Source organism: Heptranchias perlo, chromosome 24 (assembly GCF_035084215.1).
Source record: "Heptranchias perlo isolate sHepPer1 chromosome 24, sHepPer1.hap1, whole genome shotgun sequence".
Classification (NCBI taxonomy): Eukaryota; Metazoa; Chordata; class Chondrichthyes; order Hexanchiformes; family Hexanchidae; genus Heptranchias; species Heptranchias perlo.
The window spans coordinates 34,192,719-34,216,431 of record NC_090348.1 but is presented as its reverse complement, the minus strand read 5'-3'; the positions used below and the strand labels follow the sequence as shown (position 1 = coordinate 34,216,431).

Sequence of the window (23,713 nt, the reverse complement as noted above, 5' to 3'; positions counted from 1 at the left end):
CAGCGCCTGAGTCATCTGAGAGCCTTCCCGGTGTGCATCGCGGCCTCTCCTAGTTACCGACATGGCGGCAATCGGGGTTCACTTAGGGGGCACGTGCAGCTGTGTGGCGGTTTACAAGGTACCGCGGGGATAAGAGTGAACGCGAGCTGTCTTGATATGTTGATTTAAGAATAAAGTGAAGGCCAGGGTGTTTCCCCGAGGGCAATATCGTTGCCTGGTGTGGAATCATCGACTTAGTTTAGAGTCCACCCATTGTAGCTGGTGCAGTTTCATTGATTTCTCATCGTTGGCTGTTCCTACTAACCTGCTGCATTGGAGTCTGGTTTGCTGCGTTTGTTTTTAAATGAACTTTTGAGAGCTGGGAGGTTCTGTCTTGTGCGCTTGTGTTTTCGTTTGTTAGCTCTAAAGTCACAGATTTGGGAGGAGACTGCACGTTCCTTTTGGAGGAGAAATGGAATTTGGTGATGGGGCTAGTTTGCAAGGACAGAAGGAAGGGGTGGTTGAGGAGGAGGATGGGGAGGGTTGAGGAGGAGGATGGGGAGGGTTGAGGAGGAGGAGGATGAGGATGATGCCGCCAGTTTTGGAAGGGAACAGTACATGAGGAAAGGAAACCATTTGCATTGTCAGCTAGCATGGAGGCCAGGAAGGGAAGTTGGGTGGTCAATAGTTTGGAGGCTGTGGGGTCAAGGGATCAGGACAAGATGAGTTCAGAGAGAACATAAGTGGTGATGGGAGAGAAACTAGAGGGAAATGCGTTCATGGCTAGGGCAGTCCTGGGGAGCTGCAGAAGTTTGGCTTGGTGGGAAAGGGAGGAAGCACCAGAGGCAGCTGAATGGATGGTCTCAATCTTAGTAACAAAGTAGCCCATGAGTATTGCACTGAAGTCTCTGTCATGGTTGCCTGCTCAAATCCGGGAATGGGGCTTAGACCTTCTGCCTAGAGGCGACAGTGTTAACACGAGCCAAACTAACACATTTTTAATGTATTTGGCAATCATAAGGGATTTCTCAATTGCAATTTTATTTTTAAAAATCCACACTTGTAAAATGTGATTCTTATTTGGATCAAATATTGAACTGATCCTAGCACTAATTATGATGACAGCTTATGTTAATATATCTATTGTATGGTTCAATAGTTCTATTATCTATTGTGAGAAAATATCTCCTAGGTAAAGGATATTAGAAAGTGTTGACTTTTTTGTATCCATAGTGGGACACTTTTTTAAAATGTGCATTTTACATATTTGAGGGTATGCTTCACAGAAATATAGGTTCTTGAGACTACATGATATCAAGTTATTTTGTTTTGCATTCACAAAATCCATCTAAAATGCTTTTTGGTTGTCAATATGAAGAATGTCTGCTGGGTGATGGAATACTTTTTTGAAATCTTGTCTCCCAGTCAGCTTATTGTTAGGTCAAGATAGCACACAGCAGTAGAGCCTCTCTAATAGAAACAGAAAATGCTGGAAATACTCAGCAAGTCAAACAACATCTGTGGAGAAAGAAACAGTTAGTTTCAGGTCGATGTCCTTTCGTCAGACCTGGAAGAAGTTGAAGAATTAACAGTTTTTAAGCAAGTACAGAGCCAGGCAAAGTGGGGGTGGGGGGAGAAGGAAGGGAAGGGGAGGAAAGAACAAAAGGGAAGGCCTCTGATGGGGTGGAGGGCAGGAGTGATTAAAGCATCTCTACTGCACTAGTGTGACAATTTTCCACTTGCACTGGCAATCCTATGGCATACTTAATGAAACTGCTATTTTGAACAGTGGCCTTTTCCAAAGAACTAGGTTCCTTTTACATGGAACCTTTGCAGTCAGCAGACAGGAGATTCCCATGTCTATCAGTCAAGGCAGTATTCAAAATATGTCGTAGAATAATAGAAATTTCACAGAAGGAGAACATTCTGCCTATTGTGCCTGTGCCAGTGTCACCAAAGGTGAAAAGGTGGTTTGATAACAAGTTACTTGCATATTCTTTGAATACAGTTTTGTTGGTTTTTAGTAAATGGTAATTCTTGATATACAGTATGACATTTTACCTGTAATATAAAACTTGAATTTATTTCCATCCAGGATGGTCGAGCAGATGTTGTAGCAAATGATTCAGGTGACCGTGTTACCCCAGCAGTTGTTGCATACAGAGAAAACGAGAAGGTAATTGAAACAGTTTTATTTCTTTGACATTGTACACATTGTTGAATTATGAGGGTCTCATTGTTTATTTATTTGTTAGATTGTTGGCTTGGCAGCAAAACAAGGTAGAATCCGAAATGCTTCAAACACTGTTGTGAAAGTGAAACAGATTCTTGGCAGACGGTAAGTGTTTAAATGTTTGGTACCTATGTAAATATATCTTGGTTTGCTTAGTTAGCAAATGCAGTGCAAATATTTGTAGCCTAAGTTGCACTGTGGGAAGATATGAAATATTTGATCATTTTATATGCACTTTATAGAGAAGTGCAAGGATTGTATACCATGTTTTGTCCAAGGTGAATTTTTTATAATATGAAGCTGCATTACACTGAATATGAAGATAATTTTTAATAACTGATTGCCATTTTATAAATTAATATAGTCTGTAAAACCTTTTGCTTTGGCATGCAATTATGCAATTCATCACATGCAGATATCAAGGATTTTGTTAATAAAATGAATGTACTTGCTCCTTAATTGGTGAATTCATAGTGTATTTCTAAATTCTCAAACCTGTGCGAGAATTCCAAATGAAATCATATTTTTATTCTTATTGCTTGTAAGGATAAGTAACTTGTGTATAAAAGGAAGCTCGATTGACCAATATAAGTAAATTGACTCTTTTGTTCTCTTGATTTGTTGATTAAGGAGACAGTTATTTCTATTGTGCATGATTATCCAATATGTTTCTGAGAGCAGAAACAATATAATCCATAACATGAATTGAGTGGTGGAATATATTACTTTAGTTTTAATTTATAATTTGAAACTTTTGTAGTTAAGATGTGCTCATCCACCCAATGTATATGCTGCTTGCCTCTTAAATATCTGAAACACAAAAACAGTCCACTCTGGAATGTGAATTGTACAAAGACCCTTTTTTAAAAAAAAACTTATTTTCCCTATAATTTTCTTCCTTGATTTTATTTTCCAACTGCACTGACTCCTTGTTGGGTTGCAGTTTCATAGGTGCCACGTACCCTCTGGTGAAGTGGTCAGTGTTCACATGTGAGCCTTGATGGTGAGTATTGGCAGGCTATTTGACCATGGGTCAGCCAATGCCAGTCCTGTCCTCACCCAATGGCCTATATGGTTATTAAGAGCAGGATTCCTGGCACATCTTAACTGCGAAAGTTTCAAACTATAAAATGAAACCAAAGTAATACATTCCACTATTCAATATGTGGCTGAAAATGTCGTGTGGGAAGGAGGAGACAGGAAGGAGCTGTACCGCTGGGATGGGCGGCACGTGAACTGGTCTGGATCCAAGGTCTTAGTGGAAAGTATAAATAGGACCGTAGAAAAGATTTTAAACCAATGTGGGGGAGGGGTGAAGACGAGATGGTCCTGGTGCAAATAGTAATCTAAAGATAGGGGGAAAAAAAGGGGACAAGAGCAAAGGTTGGAGTACAAAAAATAATATGGATAATGTAAATACTCTGGGAAGAGAGAATATTATAGGAAGTAATGATAAAATACCTGTTAAACATAAAGCAGGTGTGATGAAAAATAAGAACATATTCCCTGTATAGCAATGTATAGAGCATCAGCAACCAAAAGTGTGATCAATAAACCATCAGGGCATATGTACAGGGCGGGGACAGTGGATTGAAATCCAATAAACTAAATTATTTGTCTCTGTCTAGTAAATAGTGTACTTATACGTTGTGACTGGAAAGCATATAATAACAATGTTTAAAAGAGTGGAAGTATTTTGTAATTTTATACATTGACATTCTTTCAGTTAAGTTGTACCCTCCTGTTCTCAAAGTTGTTTCTTACTTTTTGCCAGTTTTGATGATCCTCAAGTTCAGAAGCATGTGGCTGAAAGCAAATGTTCTGTAAGTATCGGCATAAAGGTGGCTCTGGCCTATTTTAGAAAGTTATTTGCATACTTTTTTACGTTCGCTTTTAGATTACTGACCAATGGTTCTTCATTCTTGAGTTCATCGCTCACCTGGAACACTGGTGAAGCGTAGCGATTAACAATGTGAGTGCAAAAATGCACCTCTGAAATTGACCTCCAAGAAAACAAATGTCTTTATAACACCTAATACCAAGACTATAAGCTTAATCTCTTTGGAAAGCTATAGTAACTGTCCGAAATGAAAATGCATACAGCGTTATTTATGTTTGTTACCTGTATAAGAACAGTAACCCAGATAAGTTTGCAGATTGAAAGTATGTAAATTAAATAGGGAGCCAGATTTTTGTTGAGGGAGGGGGTATCGTGTTATAAATGCCATCTCAGTTCGGCAACAGTTTGCACTTGCTGCTCCCACAAACAGAGGCTTTGATTTTGATCAGCCTCTGCTATGCTGTCAGGCAAATCAATCACTTTCCCTCAGAAATAGGGATTTCAAGCTGATGCTACTTAGTTGGTGACACAGGCAGAGTTGTTGGAATATTCTTTCACAGTTTATTTTCTCAAAATAGCGTGGCAAGACCCAGCTCTACCTCCTCCATCATTTCAAAAGCCATCAACACACACTCCAACTGCCTGTCTAGCATACAGAACCGTATGAGCCAAAATTTCATCCAGTTTAATGTCAACAAAACTGAAGCCATCTTTTTGACTCCTCCCAGCACCTATGTGGCTTTGGCCTTCACTTCATCAACCTCCCCAGAAACTATGTTCCTGCCTGGTTTCCTCTGCCTTGCTACCTCCGTACCTGTTTTTAAAAACCTGCTCAAAATCCATCTCTTCAACCTTGCCTTTGATCCCCCACCCCTACCTAAACCCTTTATCGCATCATAAATTGGGGATTTCACTTGTAGCAATTAATTCTCAGTCTATGAGCATTTGTCATCAATACCCACTCAGGATTTTAGTTTTTAGAATGAAGTGATTTATACCTAATCCAGCATTTTAGAATTGTTGTAAAATATAGGGCTTTAAATACTATTCTACCAATTGTAGCAGTATAAAAATTTTTCCCTGTAATGGGTCCATGATTTTCAATGTATTTCACTATGACAAGTCACAAGCCCTGATTATATCACAAGTTGCACATTATCCCCATCCATTCAGATCATAATTTCATCCCATCAAGGCGATGTGGTTTCGACAGGTTTTCATGATACTATGTGAAGATTTATGAATCCTACCAAGATTAGTCTCATTGGAAATAAAATTATTGATTATTCTTTTACCTCTATTAGGTATAATAATTATTGAATTATTTGTTTACAAAATGCAAAATTTAATATCATAGAATGGTTACAACACAGAAGGAGGCCCTTCAGCCCATCGAGCCCATGCCAGCTCTTTGTAAGAGCAATCCAGTTAGTCCCATTCCCCCGCTCATTCCCTGCAAACTTTTTCCCTTCAAGTATTTATCCAATTCCTTTTTGAAAGCCACAATTGAATCTGCTTCCACCGCCCTTTCAGGCAGCGCATTACAGATCATAACTACCCGCTGCATAAAAGTGTTTTTCCTCATGTCACCTTTGGTTCTTTTGCCAATCACCTTAAATCTGTGTCCTCTAGTTCTCAACCCTTTCGCCAATGGGAATAGCTTCTCTTTATTTACTTTATTTAACCCCTTCATGATTTTGAACGCTTCTGTCAAATCTCCTCTTAATCTTCTCTGCTCTAAGGAGAACAACCCCAGCTTCTCCAGTCTATCCACGTAACTGAAGTCCCTCATCCCTGGAACCAATCTAGTAAATCTTTTCTGCACCCTCTAAGGCCTTGACATCCTTCCAATTCTGGGCACCGCACTTTAGGACACAATACTCCAGCTGTGGCCGAACCAATGTTTTATAAAGGTTCAATATAACTTCCTTGCTTTTGTACTCTATGCCACTATTTATAAAGCCCAGGATCTCGCATGCTTTTTATCTGCTTTTTCAACCTGTCCTGCCACCTTCAAAGATTTGTGGACATATACCCCCAGGCCTTTCTGTTCCTACACCCATTTTAGAATTGCTCCATTTTGTTTAGATTGTCTCTCATCATTCTTCCTGCCAAAACGTATCACTTCACACTTCTCTGCGTTTAAATTTCACCTGCCATGTGTCTGCCCATTCCACCAACTGTCTATGTCCTCTTGAAGTCTGTTACTATCCTCCTCACTGTTTATTACACTTCCAAGTTTTGTGTTATCTGCAAATTTTGAAATTGTGCCCTGTCCACCCAAGTCCAAGTCAATATATATCAAAAAAAGCGGCGGTCCTAGTACCTGGGGGACACGACTGTATACCATCCTCCAGTCTGAAAAACAACCGTTCACCACTACTCTGTTTCCTGTCACTTAGCCAATTTCATATCCATGTTGGCACTGCCCCTTTTATTCCATGGGCTTCAGTTTTGTTAACAAGTCTATTATGTGACACTTTATCAACTGCCTTTTGAAAGTCCATATACACATCAACCGCATTGCCCTCAACAACCCTCTCTGTTACCTCACAAAAAAACTCTATCAAGTTAGTTAAACACGATTTGCCTTTAACAAATCTGTGCTGGCTTTCCTTTATTAATCCACACTTGTCAAGTGACTGTTGATTTTGTCCTGGATTATCGTTTCTAAAAGCTTCCCCACCACCAAGGTTAAATATAACATATATTTTACAACAGTAAAATACATTTCTAGATATACAGGAAGATATCTCAAAGCACTGTGTTAAGGACGACAAAATAAACAGAGTAGGAAAAAAAGAGAGGGTTCAATGCAAATAGATTACTACTTAGAACACAACCAGATTAGTGTGTCTAAGTTTATGTTGCAGGGGAGCTGTCAAGGGTATGACTTCCCTCTTGCAGCACTAAAGGGTATCCTTCAATTAGTTTATGCTTAATTGGAAACATTCTGTTTTTTTAACAGTTGCATTAAGTGTGATAAATTGAGAAGAGCTTGCAAAAACAGAAAATACATGCATACCATCACTCACTAATGATGACCTTATTGTCAAAGATTTTTTTTCATGCCAGTAGCTTATCAAAAGGGAAGAGTGAATGACTAGACTTTCAACGTAACATTGAGTGTGACCAGGGAAGTCACGCTTGTCTAGTAGGTTGCGAAACGTACAGGATTTGTCATGGGATATCATCCCCCTCAAGCGCTGTACAACAAGATGTTGGTATATTTGGAAATTTACAGTTGTCCCAAACATTTTCTTGCTGTAGAATTAATTCTATTCTTGTAATTAGGGTCAAGCTGAGTTGTCTTTTTAAATGTTTAAACAGGTTATTGATAAGGATGGCAAACCTCGATATGAGATTGATACTGGGGAAGAGCTCAAGATTGTCTCTCCAGAGGAAGTAATGAAATTGATTTTTGAGAAAATGAAGGGTGAGTATAATTCTGTCCTCGGAGGGAAATTTGTAAATAAAATTTTGAATAAATTTTTAAATAATTGACTGACAGTCAGAAGGCTTCCATGGGAGATGTAATTATGGATAGAGGCAAGGGTCCACTTTGGCTATATAGCGGTTTACATTGAATATCTCTCGACAACCCTTCTCCTGCACTTTACCTTGGAGATGTGTTAAATATATAATACTGTGCTCGTGTGGGTCCAAGATGGTACACTGATTCTTGGAAATAAACACTCAGGAACAGGTAGAATGTTTTAATGAACTAACCTGCAACATGGCTAGAAACCTAGACTGTCATCAGTATCGTGATCAGTGTTGCTTTTTCTTAATCTGGGTGTTAAGATCACCTGCCCACGACATCAAGATAATATTCGACGGAGTATGGCACCAAGGAACTCTAGCAAAATTGAAGTTAATGGGGGTCATAGGGAAAACCCACTAATGCTGGAGTCATACCTGACTGAAAGGAAAATGGTTGTCAGAAGCCACACACCGTCCTGACTTCGCCATTTATTACTGTTCCTTCATCATCTCTGGGATAGAATTGTGGAATTCCTACCTAACACCGTTGTGTGAGCATCGTCATCACAAGCACTGCTGTGGTTCAAGGAGAAGGCCCGTCACCTCAGGGCAATAAATGCGACCATGCCAGTATCACCCACATTCTGAGAACAAATATTTTTTTTTTAAAATTCAGAAATCAGAACAGCTATGAAGTGGACAAATGTAAGGAATCTTACAACACCAGGTTATAGTCCAACGATTTTATTTTAAAATCACAAGCTTTCGGAGATTATCTCCTTCGTCAGGTGAGTGAGTGAAAGGTTCTCAAATCGCATATCTTATATTAGGCTGGGACACCATCACACCAATCAAAGGTGTTGTTGGTGTTCAGACAGGTTAGCCACGGAAAACAGTAGGTCCCAGTATGCTAAATACACATTGTGTCAAATTACACAGACAGAGAGAAAGAGACCCGAAAGGCAGAGAGAGAGAGAGAGAATTTTCAGTTGTATTAAAAACAGATAACAGATTAAAAAAAACTGAAAATTCTCTCTCTCTCTCTCTCTCTCTGCCTTTCGGGTCTCTTTCTCTCTGTCTGTGTAATTTGACACAATGTGTATTCAGCATACTGGGACCTACTGTTTTCCGTGGCCAACCTGTCTGAACACCAACGACACCTTTGATTGGTGTGATGGTGTCCCAGCCTAATATAAGATATGCGATTTGAGAAGCTCTCATTCACTACTCACCTGACGAAGGAGATAATCTCCGAAAGCTTGCGATTTTAAAATAAAATCGTTGGACTATAACCTGGTGTTGTAAGATTCCTTACATTTGTCCACCCCAGTCCATCACCAGCATCTCCACATCATAGCTACGACATGGAACAGTGCCACTGGTGGGGATGGCACTACAGTGGACATTCTAAAAGAAGTTGATCCTGTAATGTTTATGCCTGTGTGCTAAATGGCTTCATTGCTTCTGGCATGATGAATAAAATCTCATAATGGTGACCATGTGACATTATCAAAATTAATGGACAGAAAACTCCTGGAGACCATTGTCAAGGACAAAATTAATTCTCACTTGGAGAAGCATGGGTTAATAAAGGATAGCCAGTACGGATTTGTTAAAGGTAAATTGTGTCTGACTAACCTGATTGAGATCGTTGATGAAGGTAGTGCAGTAGATATATATATGGACTTTCAAAGGGTATTTGATAAAGTACCACATAACAAACTTATTCAGAAAATAGAAGCACCTGGCTTTAAAGGGACAGTGGTAACTTTGTATGTAATTGGCTAAGCTAGAGGAGGCAGAGAGTAGTGGTGAACGGATGTTTTTCTGACTGGAGCGAAGAATGCAATGGGTATAGAGAGTACACTTCCGAAGTTTACGGATGATACAAAACTTGGCAACGTATTTAGGATAGTAGCAGACTTCAGGAGTACATATGCAGACTGATGAAATGGGCAGACGCATGGCAGATGCAATTTAATGCGGATAGGTGTGAAGTTATTCACTTTGGGAGGAACAACATGGAGAGGCAGTATAATCTAAACGGTACTCTTTTGATGGGGGTTCAGGAGCAGAGGGACCTGGGGATGCATATTCACAAATCTTTGAAGGTGGCAGGGCAAGTTGATAAGGCGGTTAAGAAAGCGTCTGGGATACTTGGCTTTGTAAATAGGGGCATTGAATACAAAAACAAGGAAGTCGTGCTTAACCATTTCAAATTACTGGTTAGGTCTCAGCTAGAGTATTGTGTACAATTCTGGGCACCACACTTTAGGAAGGATGTCAAGGCCTTGGAGTAGATACAGAGGAGTTTTACCAGGGATGAGGGACTTCAGTTACGTGGAGAGATTGGAGAAGCTGTAAGCAGTGTAGATGGAAGCATAAAATTAGAGAGATATTAATAAGATTTATTGAATGGTGCAAAACTGTGGCAAATGGATTTCACTGTAGGCAAGTGTGAGGTCATCCACTTTTATACCCAAAAAGGATAGGTCAGTGTACTTTCTAAATGGTGAAAAGCTTGAAACACTGGAGATGCAGAGAGACTTGGGGGTCCATGTATGTAAATCATTAAAATATCATACAGGTACAGAAAATAATCAAAATGGCTAATGGAATGCTGGCCTTTATAGCTAGAGGACTAGGTAGAAGTTATGTTACAACTATACAAAGCCCTGTTTAGACCATACCTAGAGTATTGTTCAGTTCTGGGTACTGCACCATAGGAAGAACATACTGACCTTGGAGGGAGTGCAACATAGATTTACTAGAATGATACCTGGGCTCCAAGGGTTAAATTCCAATGAGTGATTATACACACTAGGGTTGTATTCCCTGAAATTTAGAAGATTAGCGGGTGATTTGATCTAAGTTTTCAAGATATTAAGGGAAACTAATAGGGTGGATAGAGAGAAACTATTTCTGCTGGTTGGGGAGTCTAGGACTGGGGACATGGTCCTGAAAGTCTTGGCTCTAATTTTTAGGCTAAGTTAGAAAACACTTCTATGCACAAAGGGTGGTAGAAGTTTGGAACTCTCTTCTGCAAACGGTAGTTGATGCTAGCTCAATTGTTAATTTTAAATCTGTGATTGATAAATTTTTGTTAGCCCATATCCCTTTGGTTAAGGTGAGTATATGGAGTTAGGTCACCGATCAGCCACAATCTCATTGAATGGTGGAACAGGCTCGAAGGGCTAAATGCCTACTCCTGTTCCTATGTTCTCCTTAGAGCAGAGAAGATTAAGGGGCGACCTAATAGAGGTATTCAAAATCATGAGGGGTTTTGATAGAGCAAGTAGCAAGAAACTATCCCCTCTGGCAAGTGGATTATAGATTTAAAATAATTGGCAAAAGAACTAAAGGAGAAATGAGAGATTTTTTCACACAGGGTTATTAAGATCTGGAACATGTTACCTGAAAGGGTGGTGGAAGCAGATTCCAAAGGAACTTTCAAAAGGCAATTGGACACGTACTTAAAAGAGGACTAATTGAAGAGCGTTGTGGGGGAAAAGCTGGGGTGTGGGACTGAATTGGACAGCTCTTTAAAGAGCCGGTGAAATGGGCCGAATCGCCATCTCCTGTGCTGTAAGATTCTATGATTCTAAAATCAAGCAGGTTGAGAATGGGGTACGTTGATCTCCACATCCAAAATTCTAGTATGTTCTCCCATCGAGTAAAGCTCTGCATTGGGAGTACTAAATCATAATATGTTCTTATTCAAGGCTGGAGATAAAGTATATAAACAGAGGATCAAACCTTGGCTATCCAGTGTCATAATGATCATGGAGCCCACCATTAATAATGGATGTGTTTTGAGATTACATAACTTAATTTTCAACAATTTTGAGGTTTTATTTCATAAGTTGGCTAATTGGATTTATTTTTGTGTTAACAGAAACTGCACAATCAGCACTGGGCTCTGATGTAAATGATGTTGTCCTAACCGTCCCACTGGACTTTGGGAAGAACCAGCAAAATGTTCTAAGGTAGGCGAGGTAGACCTTTTTAAGCTACCCAATCATGAAAGTTCAAACTGATCCATCTACCTGTCATTGCTCTGTGCATTTAAACATTTGGCACTTTTCCATTGGTTCACAATATCATATTTCATTCATTTCTGATTTTTTTTTTATTGCCATTCTTCTGTGTAAAATCAGCCTTTTTTTCTCCCTGTGGAAAAAGTGGTCATGTACTCTAAATTAATGGATGCTAACCTTTAGGGGAGGAAAAAGATTTCCACTACTTACCCTCTTACTTTTCTATTCTGAAACTTGTGTGTCAAAATATTTACTGTTTGTTTATTTGGTGTGAAATGCTCTGTTGTGTAGGCAGGCAGCCCAAGCAGCTGGATTCAATGTGTTGCGATTGATTCATGAACCTGCAGCAGCCCTTCTCGCATTTGGAGTTGGACAGGAGTCACCTACTGGGAAAAGGTAGTTTATTTTTACATTTTAAAGGTTGCAACGTAGTGAGTATGATGGCATGCGATATTTGAAATTTGCTTTGTATTCAATATTCAAAGCATTTTAGTTCACTAGAATGGCGTAAGATCTTTATTTTTATTTTTTTGGTTAGGTTATATAAATATTTGTATATAGTAAATTTCTTATTTCCAGATTTGAGGTGGGACTTTAAGCACTAGAAGTGTTTTTTAAAAGATGGGCAACCTTACTAGACAAATCAACCACGTACCTGTAAGCTGCTGGAGGGGCCTAATGCAATTGTTCTGTTTTAACCTAATTTGTTGTATCCCATTCTTTTTGATGGTTCATATTAATACTGCATGCACTTCTAAATTGAATCATTGGTAATTGACCCAACTAATTGTGGATTTCAGTTATGTATTAAAATACATTTTGAGCAAGACAAACATTGAAATCTGACAGTTTTTGTTTTCATGTTGTTATTTTGTCTTTTTCTCTCTCTGTTTTTAGTAATGTACTGGTTTACAAACTTGGTGGATCATCACTATCAGTTACAATAGTAGAAGTGAATAGTGGCATGTACAGAGTCCTTGCCTCTCATGCTGATGACAGCATAGGAGGAGAGTGTTTCACAGAGGCCTTGGCACAATATTTAGCTTCAGAATTTCAGCGGTAAGAGCACAACAGCAATACAGAACATGTTGGCTCACCTTCAAATTGATTATACTTGCACCATTTCTGCCAGATTAAAAATGTAAACTTTTTTTGTATATAGGTTGTTTAGACACAGTATAAAGGGAAACCCAAGAGCCATGATGAAGCTTGTTAATAGTGCTGAAGATGCTAAACATGCTTTGTCAACCTTGGAAAGTTCAAATTGTTTTGTAGATTCGCTTCATGAAGGCTTAGACTTCGATTGCAATGTGTCCAGGTATGTATATAGTTAATTGTGTTAGGCCAAGAGCCATGTTGAGGTTGAACCTTAGTAGGAGGGATATCATTGTAGCATTGGGCCTCTATCCAAAGCCAGACTTCCAACCCTATAGCTGATATTCAAATTCCATTTCCCTTGCTGCCTGAATTTTGCTAGTTCTCTGCCAGTATTCTAGAAGGATTGCTGCATTTGGCAAAGATGAGAAAAAGGGGCCACTTCCACTCTTGTCATTTGATTGTGGAATGGTATTGGGCTGGCTGGAATAGTCTGTGCCTCAGATCATCCACCCAATAGAATGAAGGAGGAAGCTTGATACCAGGAGACAACAGAGAGCAAAAAAGGATGGGCGAAAAGGTTCAAAGTATTAAACTTTTTTTGGTATCCACTTATTTTAGAAATTAACTGGGTAATAATGCGATATATAAGCATTCCCAATTTAAACCTTTTAAAAGCTCCTTTGTTTTTTGCAATTTTCAATGGAACAAGATGGCTTTTTCTGCTATTAATTTTGTTGCAAATATCGTTAGTTCTGTTCTAGGTTTTTTTTATTGAAACTGTTTCAATATTTCTCAGTCTTGTATCATTAATCTTCTTGGAACAGTTTTAATGATTAACATTAACAAATAACGATTTTAAAATAGGAACCCAGTTAACAACCTAGCCTGAATGCGTCTGTTGTACCGACTAATCCCTTCATAGGAACATAGGACCAGGAGTAGGCCATTCAGCCCCTCGTGCCTGCTCCTCCATTTGATAAGATCATGGCTGATCTGTGATCTAGATCCATATACCTGCCTTTGGCCCATATCCCTTAATACCTTTGGTTGCCAAAAAGCTATCTATCTCACATTTAAATTTAGCAATTGAGCTAGTATCATGAGCAACTTATTCAAAAGCTATATAACTCTTCATGGCTCCACAAGACTCCGGTGCACTATAGCATTTAAACGTTGTTTGTGGATAATAGATTGCCTTCGTATTAAAGTGTGCATCTTATTTTTAGGGCGAGATTTGAATCTGTATGTTCTGTGCTGTTCAGCCAAAGTATCCAACCTATTCAGAAGCTTCTGGAAGAAGTTGGACTTTCTGGAAGTGAAATATCTAAGGTTTGTACAGGCATGCTGAAATTTTAAATTTGACCTAAACCAGGAGAAACAAGCCAATTTTAAAAGATTTAGTTATGAAGGAATGTATATATTCATTGTAATGATGGTATTTAATCCCTACCCTCTGAACAGGTGAAATGTATGATTGGCAGATCAAATACTGGAGCAAGCACTTTAGGGAAATACTCTTACTTTATTTCAATTTAAGCACTGACTAGGTTCTTCAGCTCATAATATAAGATGAACTATCACAGGTCAGTTATTGTGACCGAGTTTAAAAATAAAGTGCTGCTCTATTTATAAGCCTTCTGATTTTAGGGTTAGACCTGATAATTACCCCCTCCCTACTTCAAAAAATTAGAGTTAACCCTGATTTTAAAACCTAGTAATGTCAATGTTTGCATACTGCAGTTCTGATGTGGAGGTTGAGCACTTTACTTTTTCTTTGCATCAATGGGCAACATTGAAGTAGATCGTGCATTTAATCACTTCCATCGTACAGATAGCAGAGCAAAGTTTCTGGGGAGGTGGTGGGAGATGCTGAGGGTGTAGCTAATTGTATCCACCATCCCCGATTAGCATTATTCTTTATAGAGACAGATGAATTTGTTTATTTTAAGTATCTTATTTATTTTTTCAAAAATTTTGTTTTGCTGATTAAACTGGATTAAAGCTGATTTTCTGTTTACAAACATTCTGTACTATTTTGGATCCAAAAAACACACATTTGACTGGTGGTTTTACCCATTTTTAAAAAAAATCTGATTTCCTTTGGGAAGGGAAAGGCAAGACAAAAATCAGAAGCACGATCTATTTGTCCCTGTAATTCAGTTTGGATCACTACTAAATGGTCTTCCGAACAATCGCTGTGAACTATTAAATGGCAGTCTAGCCTCTCTTATTTCTGTTGTGTAATAAATCAAATGTTTCTGTGGAACTCTTGAGAACCAGAACCTTTTATTTTATCTATTAGAATTAGTTATTCTATTCTAATCTAATCCTTAAAGTGTTAAACATTTTCTTTCATTTGTTTTAGGTTGTTCTTTGTGGGGGCTCTGCTCGTATTCCAAAATTGCAGCAGATGATTCGAGATCTGTTCCTAGATGTTGATTTGTTTAACTCCATCCCTTCAGACGAAGTGATAGCTGTTGGTGCAGCTATTGAGGCTGCTATGCTTTTGGGGAAGGAGAATAATGGACTAGAGGAAGATGCTGTCATTGTGGAGTGCTCCGCACAAAACATTCTTGTTAAGGTATTAAAGTCTGATTTCTGATTGCAGGGAAATTATATTTAAAAAAAAGCATTAATCCCAAGTAACTTGATATGCTTTCAGTGCAGTATCTAATTCTCCAAACCACATCTGTGTGCAATTTATAGCTAGAAATCTATGACTTACATTCAGCTTTTATTTAAGCCAGTGCATCAAGGAGTGTATTTATTTGTCAGTTACCTCATTTTCCACTCTTTGATTTGTTAGCTGTGCTGTCCCTCACATTACTATTTCATTTACAGTAATGCTTATCCATATTGTGTATTTTCATTCAACATGGGTTTTAATGCTGTGTAGCAGTCTCAAAGTTGCAAATAACTAAAATTCTGGTTTATTGAAGTGGAATAAGATTGTGCTCGGAACTTTTTTTAAGAATACCCTGTGTATTGTTTTGATGGGGAAATTGAAAATTGTTTTTTCTACCTGTTAGAAATAATTTTAAAAAACAATCAGCAAAGATACTTTGCCTTGTAAATGATTCTATTATAGCATCTTCATTTACACATTTAGGCAATCACATGCATCTTAATTATTTTTTTTTACCCTGTGTTTTCCTGTAGGAGAGTGATGAATCTAAATTTGATACATACACTGTAGTGTTTCCATCAGGTACTCCATTACCAGCAAGACGACATCATGCATTTCAGGCACCAGGAAATATTTCCTCTGTGTGCCTTGAGCTGTATGAGTCTGGGGAAAAGCAATGCGAACCAGAAAGAAACAAATTAGCACAGGTCAGTTTTTGTTCTTCATGCTATTGACTGCTATAACTGTCTGTCTATTTCTCAGACTAGCCTTCTATTTGCTTGCATGTGTATAGAAGTTAGAACTTGGCAAGGGGAGAGGAGGGGAAGGAAGTCCTTGAAACAATTAAATAAAAGATCTCTCCTAAAAGCTCTGTCTGTGCTAGTGTATATTTCATAGGTGCTGGCATGCCTCCTCAAGTGAGCATTCTTCATGTATAAGCCTAGGCAGTTAGTGTTGGCAAACTATTTGGTTTTGGAGGGTATCACAGCCAAGTCTGACCGAGGGCATCATAGCCAAGCCTGACCCTGTCCTCATCCTGTTGTCCATTTAAGAATTTTCCAACAGGAGTCATTGGATGGTGAGTGGGAACACTGGCTGTTCTTTTTTCCCCATTCCCCACCATCTCTAGCCCAGGAGCACTCAGGCCAATTGTAGTCCCAAATGCTAACCCTGCTGTGATGAGCTAATTCAGAACCTGGGATCTTCTGGTCTGTATAGCTCAGTGCCACACTAGGTGGTGCACTTATCCACTAAGCCATCAAAGGGAGCTGAGGTGCTTTTGTCAAGGGATTTTGGTAAGTTTCTCCCCCTTTTTTGCAATTCCCCCTCCCCTTTTCTTTGCATTGGATGCCTGCAGCTGAGATGGTGGGCTTGTGCCAGGGCACTGCCATTACCCTGTGTATGTGGCTGCTAGGAACCATGCAAATCTGACTAACTTCAAGGTTAACAGAAAATAAATTATTATTTATTATAAAGAATTCAATTATTTTCACAATTGGTGACATCTAATATAATTGTGATTTTATTTATGAATTGTAAACAATTTTACAACACCAAGTTATAGTCCAACAATTTTATTTTAAAATCCACAAGCTTTCGGAGGCTTCCTCCTTCCTCAGATAAATGTGGAACTATTTATGATTTTGTTACACATAGTGCAGATAGAAAATCTTCTCCCATCGTCCAAGTACAAGGTTAACACTGAAGCTGAGTGGATTTTGTTGTGACTGTTTTGGCTAAAACCTGCATAACACATGATAAATGTATGGTTTTGTGCCACTAGAGGATGCTAGTGAAGTTTTGGAATGCTGTTTAGGTTTAGATCACTCCATTTGTGTCATTCAGTTGATGCAGTATTTGGCATTTATGACAAAACAATGCGTTTCCTTGCATTGTTTATATATGTTTGTTTTCTGTGATTTGTGATGTAGTGGTGAGTTCTTATTCTCAACTGGGCCATCAAGGGAGGTGTTGAGTAAAGCTACGGTGCTTCTCTAAAGGAAGTTGTAATCTGCCTGTCCAGTGGTTTGGTTAAAATCATATCACCTGGGTGTAGGTCTTCTGCCCCTCCTATTGCCTCGTAATGATACATGATAGAGAAGGACCAAAAAGATAAGAAACCATAATTGGAGAAGTTTTTTTTTAAATGCAAGACTACTAGTGGAGAAGAACCCCTTGTTCCCTGACCCAGCTGAACCTCGGAACAAAAACTAATTCCTTCAATCTTTTAAACCCATGACATGCAAGCACAATTACAACCAGCCAAAAAACCTTAATGTAATCAAAATATATTTATAATGACATTAGAAAATGTGTGAATGTAAAAAAAAAAAATCCAAAATGGACAAAACAATAACAGTAAGCAAATGGGGTAAGACTGTTTTAAAAACGTTTTAACAAGCAACTGTTATAGAGCAGGGTCTGAGGATTTTATATTCCATATATATTTTATTGTAGAGATTAATTCTGCTGTTAGTATATTGTTCCACAAGTTATTGGCGAGGAGCACATTGGTGCTTCTGTTTTTCTTTTTCCCTCCCCACCCCGCTATTTATTTACATCACTATAATCCCCAAGAACCCTGGAATATTAAATTTAAGTACTCATAGGGTGCAACATAGTGTAAGGAAACCTGGATTACTTTTGGTCATATTATGTCCTGAATATTGTGTTTCTGTTAGAGCTAAGTGTCAACTTTTGGATTAACTTGAGTTGCAAATAGTTGAGATGAAATCAGCTTTAAACCTTGGAAATCAGATATAAAGAGGGAGAAATGCATTGTGTAAAATAATTGTTTTACTTTGATAAGATGACCAGTTACAGCACACCTTTCTACCTACTTCATAGCTTTTGCTTAATTTTGTTTTATTGACCAGATTGTACTCAAAGATTTACAACTGAAGGAAGGCAGCAACCATGACATTTTAGCTGTTCTTACCATGAAAAGGTATGTTTTGAAGTTTGTTTTTTGGGGAATTTGGGAATGATGCGTGAGATTTTTTTTGTTAATTTTCTACTTTCTGTCGTAAAGGTGTTGATCCTTAACTGGTGTGTGGTTCCACAGCCATCAGTTTCCTTTTGTCCGTCCCGTCCCCACCCCACCCCAGGCCGTTCTTCATGTGTGAGGCTAGTGACTGTTCATAGACATTCAAGCATGAAGTCTGAGCCTGATCTTGTCCTTTCTCTGTCCATCCTTGCGTTCTTTCTAGCCAGATTCACTAGATAACGATTTTAGGAAAGAGAAGCCTTGCTATTTTTTTCCCCTTCCCTTGTCTAGGGTGCCATAGTCGTTTGTAGCTCCCTAAATGCTGCTTGGGCTGATATTAGCTAATTCAATACAGACAAGTCAGCAAACCTGGGTTTTTCTAATTTCTATGACTTAGACCTGCACCAGGATGTGCCACTTGGCCATCTAGGAATACATGGACCTAGGAGAAATACTTATAACCAGAGTTCAAATGATGCTATGATTATTAAAAGTAAGTGAAAAGACTTGAGCTACTTTGGGTGGAAAATTTGAACTGAGTTTAAAGTGAACCAAGAGGTACCATATTATGCTTACTCATTCTAATGCAAGGATTCCCAATGATATTCAATCAAGACGTACTTACCTCGGCCATTAATATTACTGAGTTCTAAATGACAAAAAATGAAAAGCATACTAACCCCATTACTTGGTACTAGAAGAAGTTGTACTTGGGCCCAAGGTGCAAGTCTGTGTGCCTGCATGCTTGCGATGAACAGGATCGGCCCCTCTGTTTTAAAGGATAGAAGAAGAGAGCCACTTAATCTGATGGCAGATCGGTAGGCTCATAAGTGTCCACAACAACAACATGCCTTCAACTTAGTAAAACGTCCCAAGGTGCTTCACAGGAGAGTTATCAAACATTAGGACAGGTCAGCTTGGTCAAAGAAGTAGGTTTTAAGGAGTGTCTCAAAGGAGGAGAGAGAGAGGTGGAGAGATTTAGTGTAGCTTGGACTGTTTATTTTTGGATGTGCCTTTGATGTGACCGAATCATGAGCCGATGACATCTATTTAAAAGTGTGTTAAAATATAATAGTGCAACCTGAGAGCCAGGCTCCCAGTCCTCACACCACTCTGCACCATAAACTGCCACTAAACTGGGGTACCTGAAGAGCGAAAACTTGCTAAATAACTGTTTAAATGAACAACAAAAGTGAACAATTTAGTAGTTACATTAAAATTTAATTGGAGGTTCTTTTTCTTGAAGACAGAACATTAGAAACAAACAGCAAAAAGAATCACCACCCATCTCAGTGTTGATAGTTGATTCAGGTTTAAACAGTCACCGCTCCAGAGTTTGCTGCACTATAGGAATTTGTCTCCGCTCCAAATTAAGACATTATAAGTCGGGCAAAACCTTTTAGCTGACTCCCATCAATTATCAAGGTCACAGTGTCCGTGCATTTTTGTCCCAGATGCAATAAAGAGGTGCTTTTGTCCTTTCCGTAGAGCTCTTCAATTTCTAGCTAGTCATACATCACAGTTGATCATTGATCAATTCAGCCCATGAGAAGATTCATGATTAGGACAAAACTTGACTGACTGGTCTATGCTCATGCCAATTTGCTGCATGATCCACCTAAAATGACTCGGGTCTGCTATTTGGGAAGCATTGCTCTAATGCATTCATAATGTTTTCTCTTTAATCTTGCTATGCTTGTGACTCATTTTATATTTGAATGGGTGAATAAAGTCTTCTGTAGCAATGAAAGAGTTAAATGACTGTTCTAATACACAGTAAGTGACCTGTCATTGCATTGAACTCAAATTTATCACTTTCAGAATGTTTCAGATAAAAATAATTGGTTGTATTTAAATTTCTGTGCAGCATGTACAGAATAAATTTAACACCATTTGCATATGTTACCAAATTTGCTCCTTCACTGAGCTATAATAATGTAGCAATAAAACAATTGGCACAAAGAACTGAACTCTATTTTTCTGCTTCTCTGTTCAGCTTCATGAGTATTTTGATAGCTTGGTAATGCTGATTGCTTCTCTTTACAGAAGTAGGTCACACTAATTTTCACATCATCCAGTTGTAAGTAGCCTCTGGAAAAGAGATTGAAACTAACCTGGAATAAGTTAATTAAATTAGTAAACAGTAATAAAACAGCTGAAGGCTGGATATTACCAGTTGCCCTCCACCCGTGGCCATTGCGCTACCACCACAGCTCTGGTTACAAAAAATAACTACTGAGTTGGTATTGTCTGTCTTTCAATTGGATACTCATTCAATAACTTTTCTTCTTTAAAGGGATGGATCACTGCACGTTACATGTACAGAGCAAGGAACAGGAGTTTCAGAGGCTATCACCATTGATGTTGTATCATAGATAATTGATTGCAAAAGAACTGTTGTAAACTCAAGATCCATATTGTTGAAAGATGCATCTTATTAAAACCACTCCTACAGACAAGTACTCGCTTGCCTTAAATAATAAGGAAATGACACCAACGATATAATCTGCTCCATCCTCTGGCCTGATGAAATGTTCAGTGTTCTGTTTGTTTTTGTTTTTAAAAAAAATCTAGACCACGAATCAAATATTGATCCTACTTTGAAAGCACTGGTATTGGTTTGATATTGTAACATGCTCATGTTAGCTAAAGTTTGGCCTAAATATAAAATCAGTCCTTTTTAAGGTAATTGTTTTAAGTTCAGGTGGAGTCTGATCTATTTTATGATTGGCAACCAAAAAACTGTTACCCTGGGAATAAGACCTAGGTACATGTTGTGTGAAGTGTTCAGACAAACTTCTCTGTAGTACTTTCATTCACTTATTTGGAAATGTGCTGAGACATTTGAAAAAGACGAGTGTAGGAGATAGGACACCTGAGCTATTTATTTTTTTTATTTGACTTTTTATACACTAAGACAACTATGTACATTTCTGTTCAAACAAGTGGTTTCCATAATAGCTGCACTAATAAACTCTACCGTGTAACTATCCAGAAATCTTCCTATACTTCTGGCGTGGATTTGTGATACTGGCACAAGTATATTTGTATGTATCTACTTTTCATAGGATGTCACGAACATACAAACAATGACTGACAGGAAGAGACCCTCTGGTCCATCCAGCCTGTCCCAAACAATTGTGATACTTTGTGTATCATATATACATTCTCCACCCCACCCAAAACGATGTGACCTCCTGGGAGAGGTGAAAAACCAAGTTTAAAAATCCAGAAGAACCAGTATGAGCCTAATGTCTGAGATGGATATACAGCCACATTGCACAAATATGGGTGTTAGCAAAATGAATGCATTCAACAAAAATAAAATCATGGTTCAAAACTGTCAACTGGAAGAGTTAGTCTGTGGCATGCACATGTACAAATGCCACTGCTCTTGTTGTACAGTCTTAGGACCCCTGTTTGTATGGTACATCGATTTTTTTTCTTATTATGGTTGATGGGTGTATAAGGAGTGGGGACACAAATGTGTTGATACCTGATGGTAGTTAAACTATTTACTCAGAATAGGCATTCAAAATAAGTAGTTTTGTGTAAATTATTTTATTGTGTGCTGTCTAAACTTTTGGCCATTTGGAACTTAAAACATGAAACAATAGAGATATTGAGCTTAAATTACTGCAATGAAACTCTATTCCTAGGATTACATTTCAACAGACTAAATAGGAAGGTTCAAAATTTAGGAATCTTATATCCATGATCTCAAGACAGCATTGTGGTAAGGAGCAGATTACATTACCTAGCCCATCAATCAAAACTGAAGTGGCTTTGAAAGGCTATTAACTACCTTGCCATAATGAGATGATTGGGTATTCACACAACTAAACTGGGTGAGCGAACTACCAGTTGATGTTTGTAGTATAAACAGTGACCATTCAGTTTTGGAGGCTATGGCCTACCAGCAGGTGAATATTGTAAATGGGGATTTGATTCTGATGTAACAAGCTCCTAAGTAACAAAATTTCCAATTTCAATGTAAATGTAACTTGGCATTAAGTAGACTATTTTTGCAGTTTGAAATATTACATTTGGTGCTATTTCAATCAAATAATTTAAACTTTCTTGCAATCCTGGTGTTTTTGTCTTCTGACACACAAAATTTTGTCTTCATCTAATTGCCAGAATGGTCATGTAACATAGCAGTTTGCTTAACACTGCAGCAGAGAGTAATCGGATTCCCATGTGATAAATTCCAAATGCTATGCTGTCCTTCATTATGAGGAAAGGGCAATCCAAATCAGCCTAATGATGTCTGTCTAGTCTTGGTTAACGTGCCAGGAGGATGAGTGTGGAAGTGCAGTCAGACATACATCCCCAGAAGATTTAACTGAGACTGTCGAACTTCTCTGTCAAAGGTGGCAATGTAACAATCGTATTTTCACAACATTAAATCTAGAGTATGGATGATACTAATTTAAAGATACGTGACCTCTGATCAGATGATTTAACTGCTATATAGAACTAGTTCTGTCTATCGTGAAATGCCTTCACGTTAGCAGCACTTTCCATCTTTCGTTGGCTTGCAAAATCTTCCCTATTCTTACATAATTCTCATTTGTTTTCATTCCTTCACTCTTAAAATATATGTTGTGCAAACTTAAATGCTTCTCATTTTCACAACTGAAATATTAATTTAATTAGTACTGACCAATCAAAACTCTAAGAGCTTCCCTGTGCCACAGTTGATAGGTGTCCTGCAGGTGTGGAGTTGAGCTGTCCAGACCAGGTAGGTCCCAGTTTTGATCTCCGTCTGTGCTGAGCTAGTTGATTTCTGTTCAATTGGCATAAGTGCACTACTCTTGGCCTCAACAATTTTTTTTTGTTCGAGAGGGGGAAAATCAGTTAGAATTCCCACTCCTGATCATTATCCAGTGACTCCTGCTGGAAAGTGCATGTGTGTGGCTATTAGGTGCAAGGAGCAGCTGAGTGATGCTCCTCAGTGTTAAATTGCCTATTTATGCTCACACCAATAATGTCCGATAGTGGCCAGGGTCTGTGGAACTGTAGCCCAGTAACAGTTGATGCCTTCAGTAAAAGGTGGGGAGCAGACAAGTAATCTGTACAACAGGACTTTAAATTGTACCTATCCAATTAATTTTACAAGAATCTACACAAGTATATAGTACTGCACCTAGGAGGAAAAAATAACCAACAACATACTCCATGAATGCTGCTGAAAACATAGCCTTAGATTCAAAGCTCAACATGTCCAAAAAGAAAACAACAAAGCAACATTCAACAAAGTCAATCAAATGTTGAACTACATGTTGAACCGAGGACATCGTGACCAACTGTACAGGACTCTGGGCAGCCGAGCCCATCCTTTTCTGACCTGATGTCCACACATGCACTTCCCGCAAATGTTTCTAGATACCAATCATGAGCATAAACCCTGGCCAATATTCCCCTCCCT

The 23,713-nt window shown here is 38.5% G+C and overlaps 1 protein-coding gene across 1 annotated transcript; it reads left to right on the top strand.

Annotated features, from left to right (window-relative positions):
• The first annotated feature begins 35 nt into the window (after positions 1-35).
• Positions 36-21,280, top strand: hspa14 (heat shock protein 14). Its single transcript, XM_068005040.1, has 14 exons — positions 36-118; positions 2,075-2,155; positions 2,235-2,317; positions 3,987-4,035; positions 7,383-7,488; positions 11,431-11,521; positions 11,864-11,968; positions 12,470-12,631; positions 12,735-12,890; positions 13,897-13,999; positions 15,036-15,251; positions 15,830-16,003; positions 18,173-18,243; positions 20,579-21,280. The coding sequence occupies exons 1-14, from the start codon at positions 62-64 to the stop codon at positions 20,655-20,657; spliced, it is 1,533 nt and encodes a 510-aa protein (XP_067861141.1). The 5' UTR covers positions 36-61; the 3' UTR covers positions 20,658-21,280.
• The last annotated feature ends 2,433 nt before the right edge of the window (positions 21,281-23,713 follow it).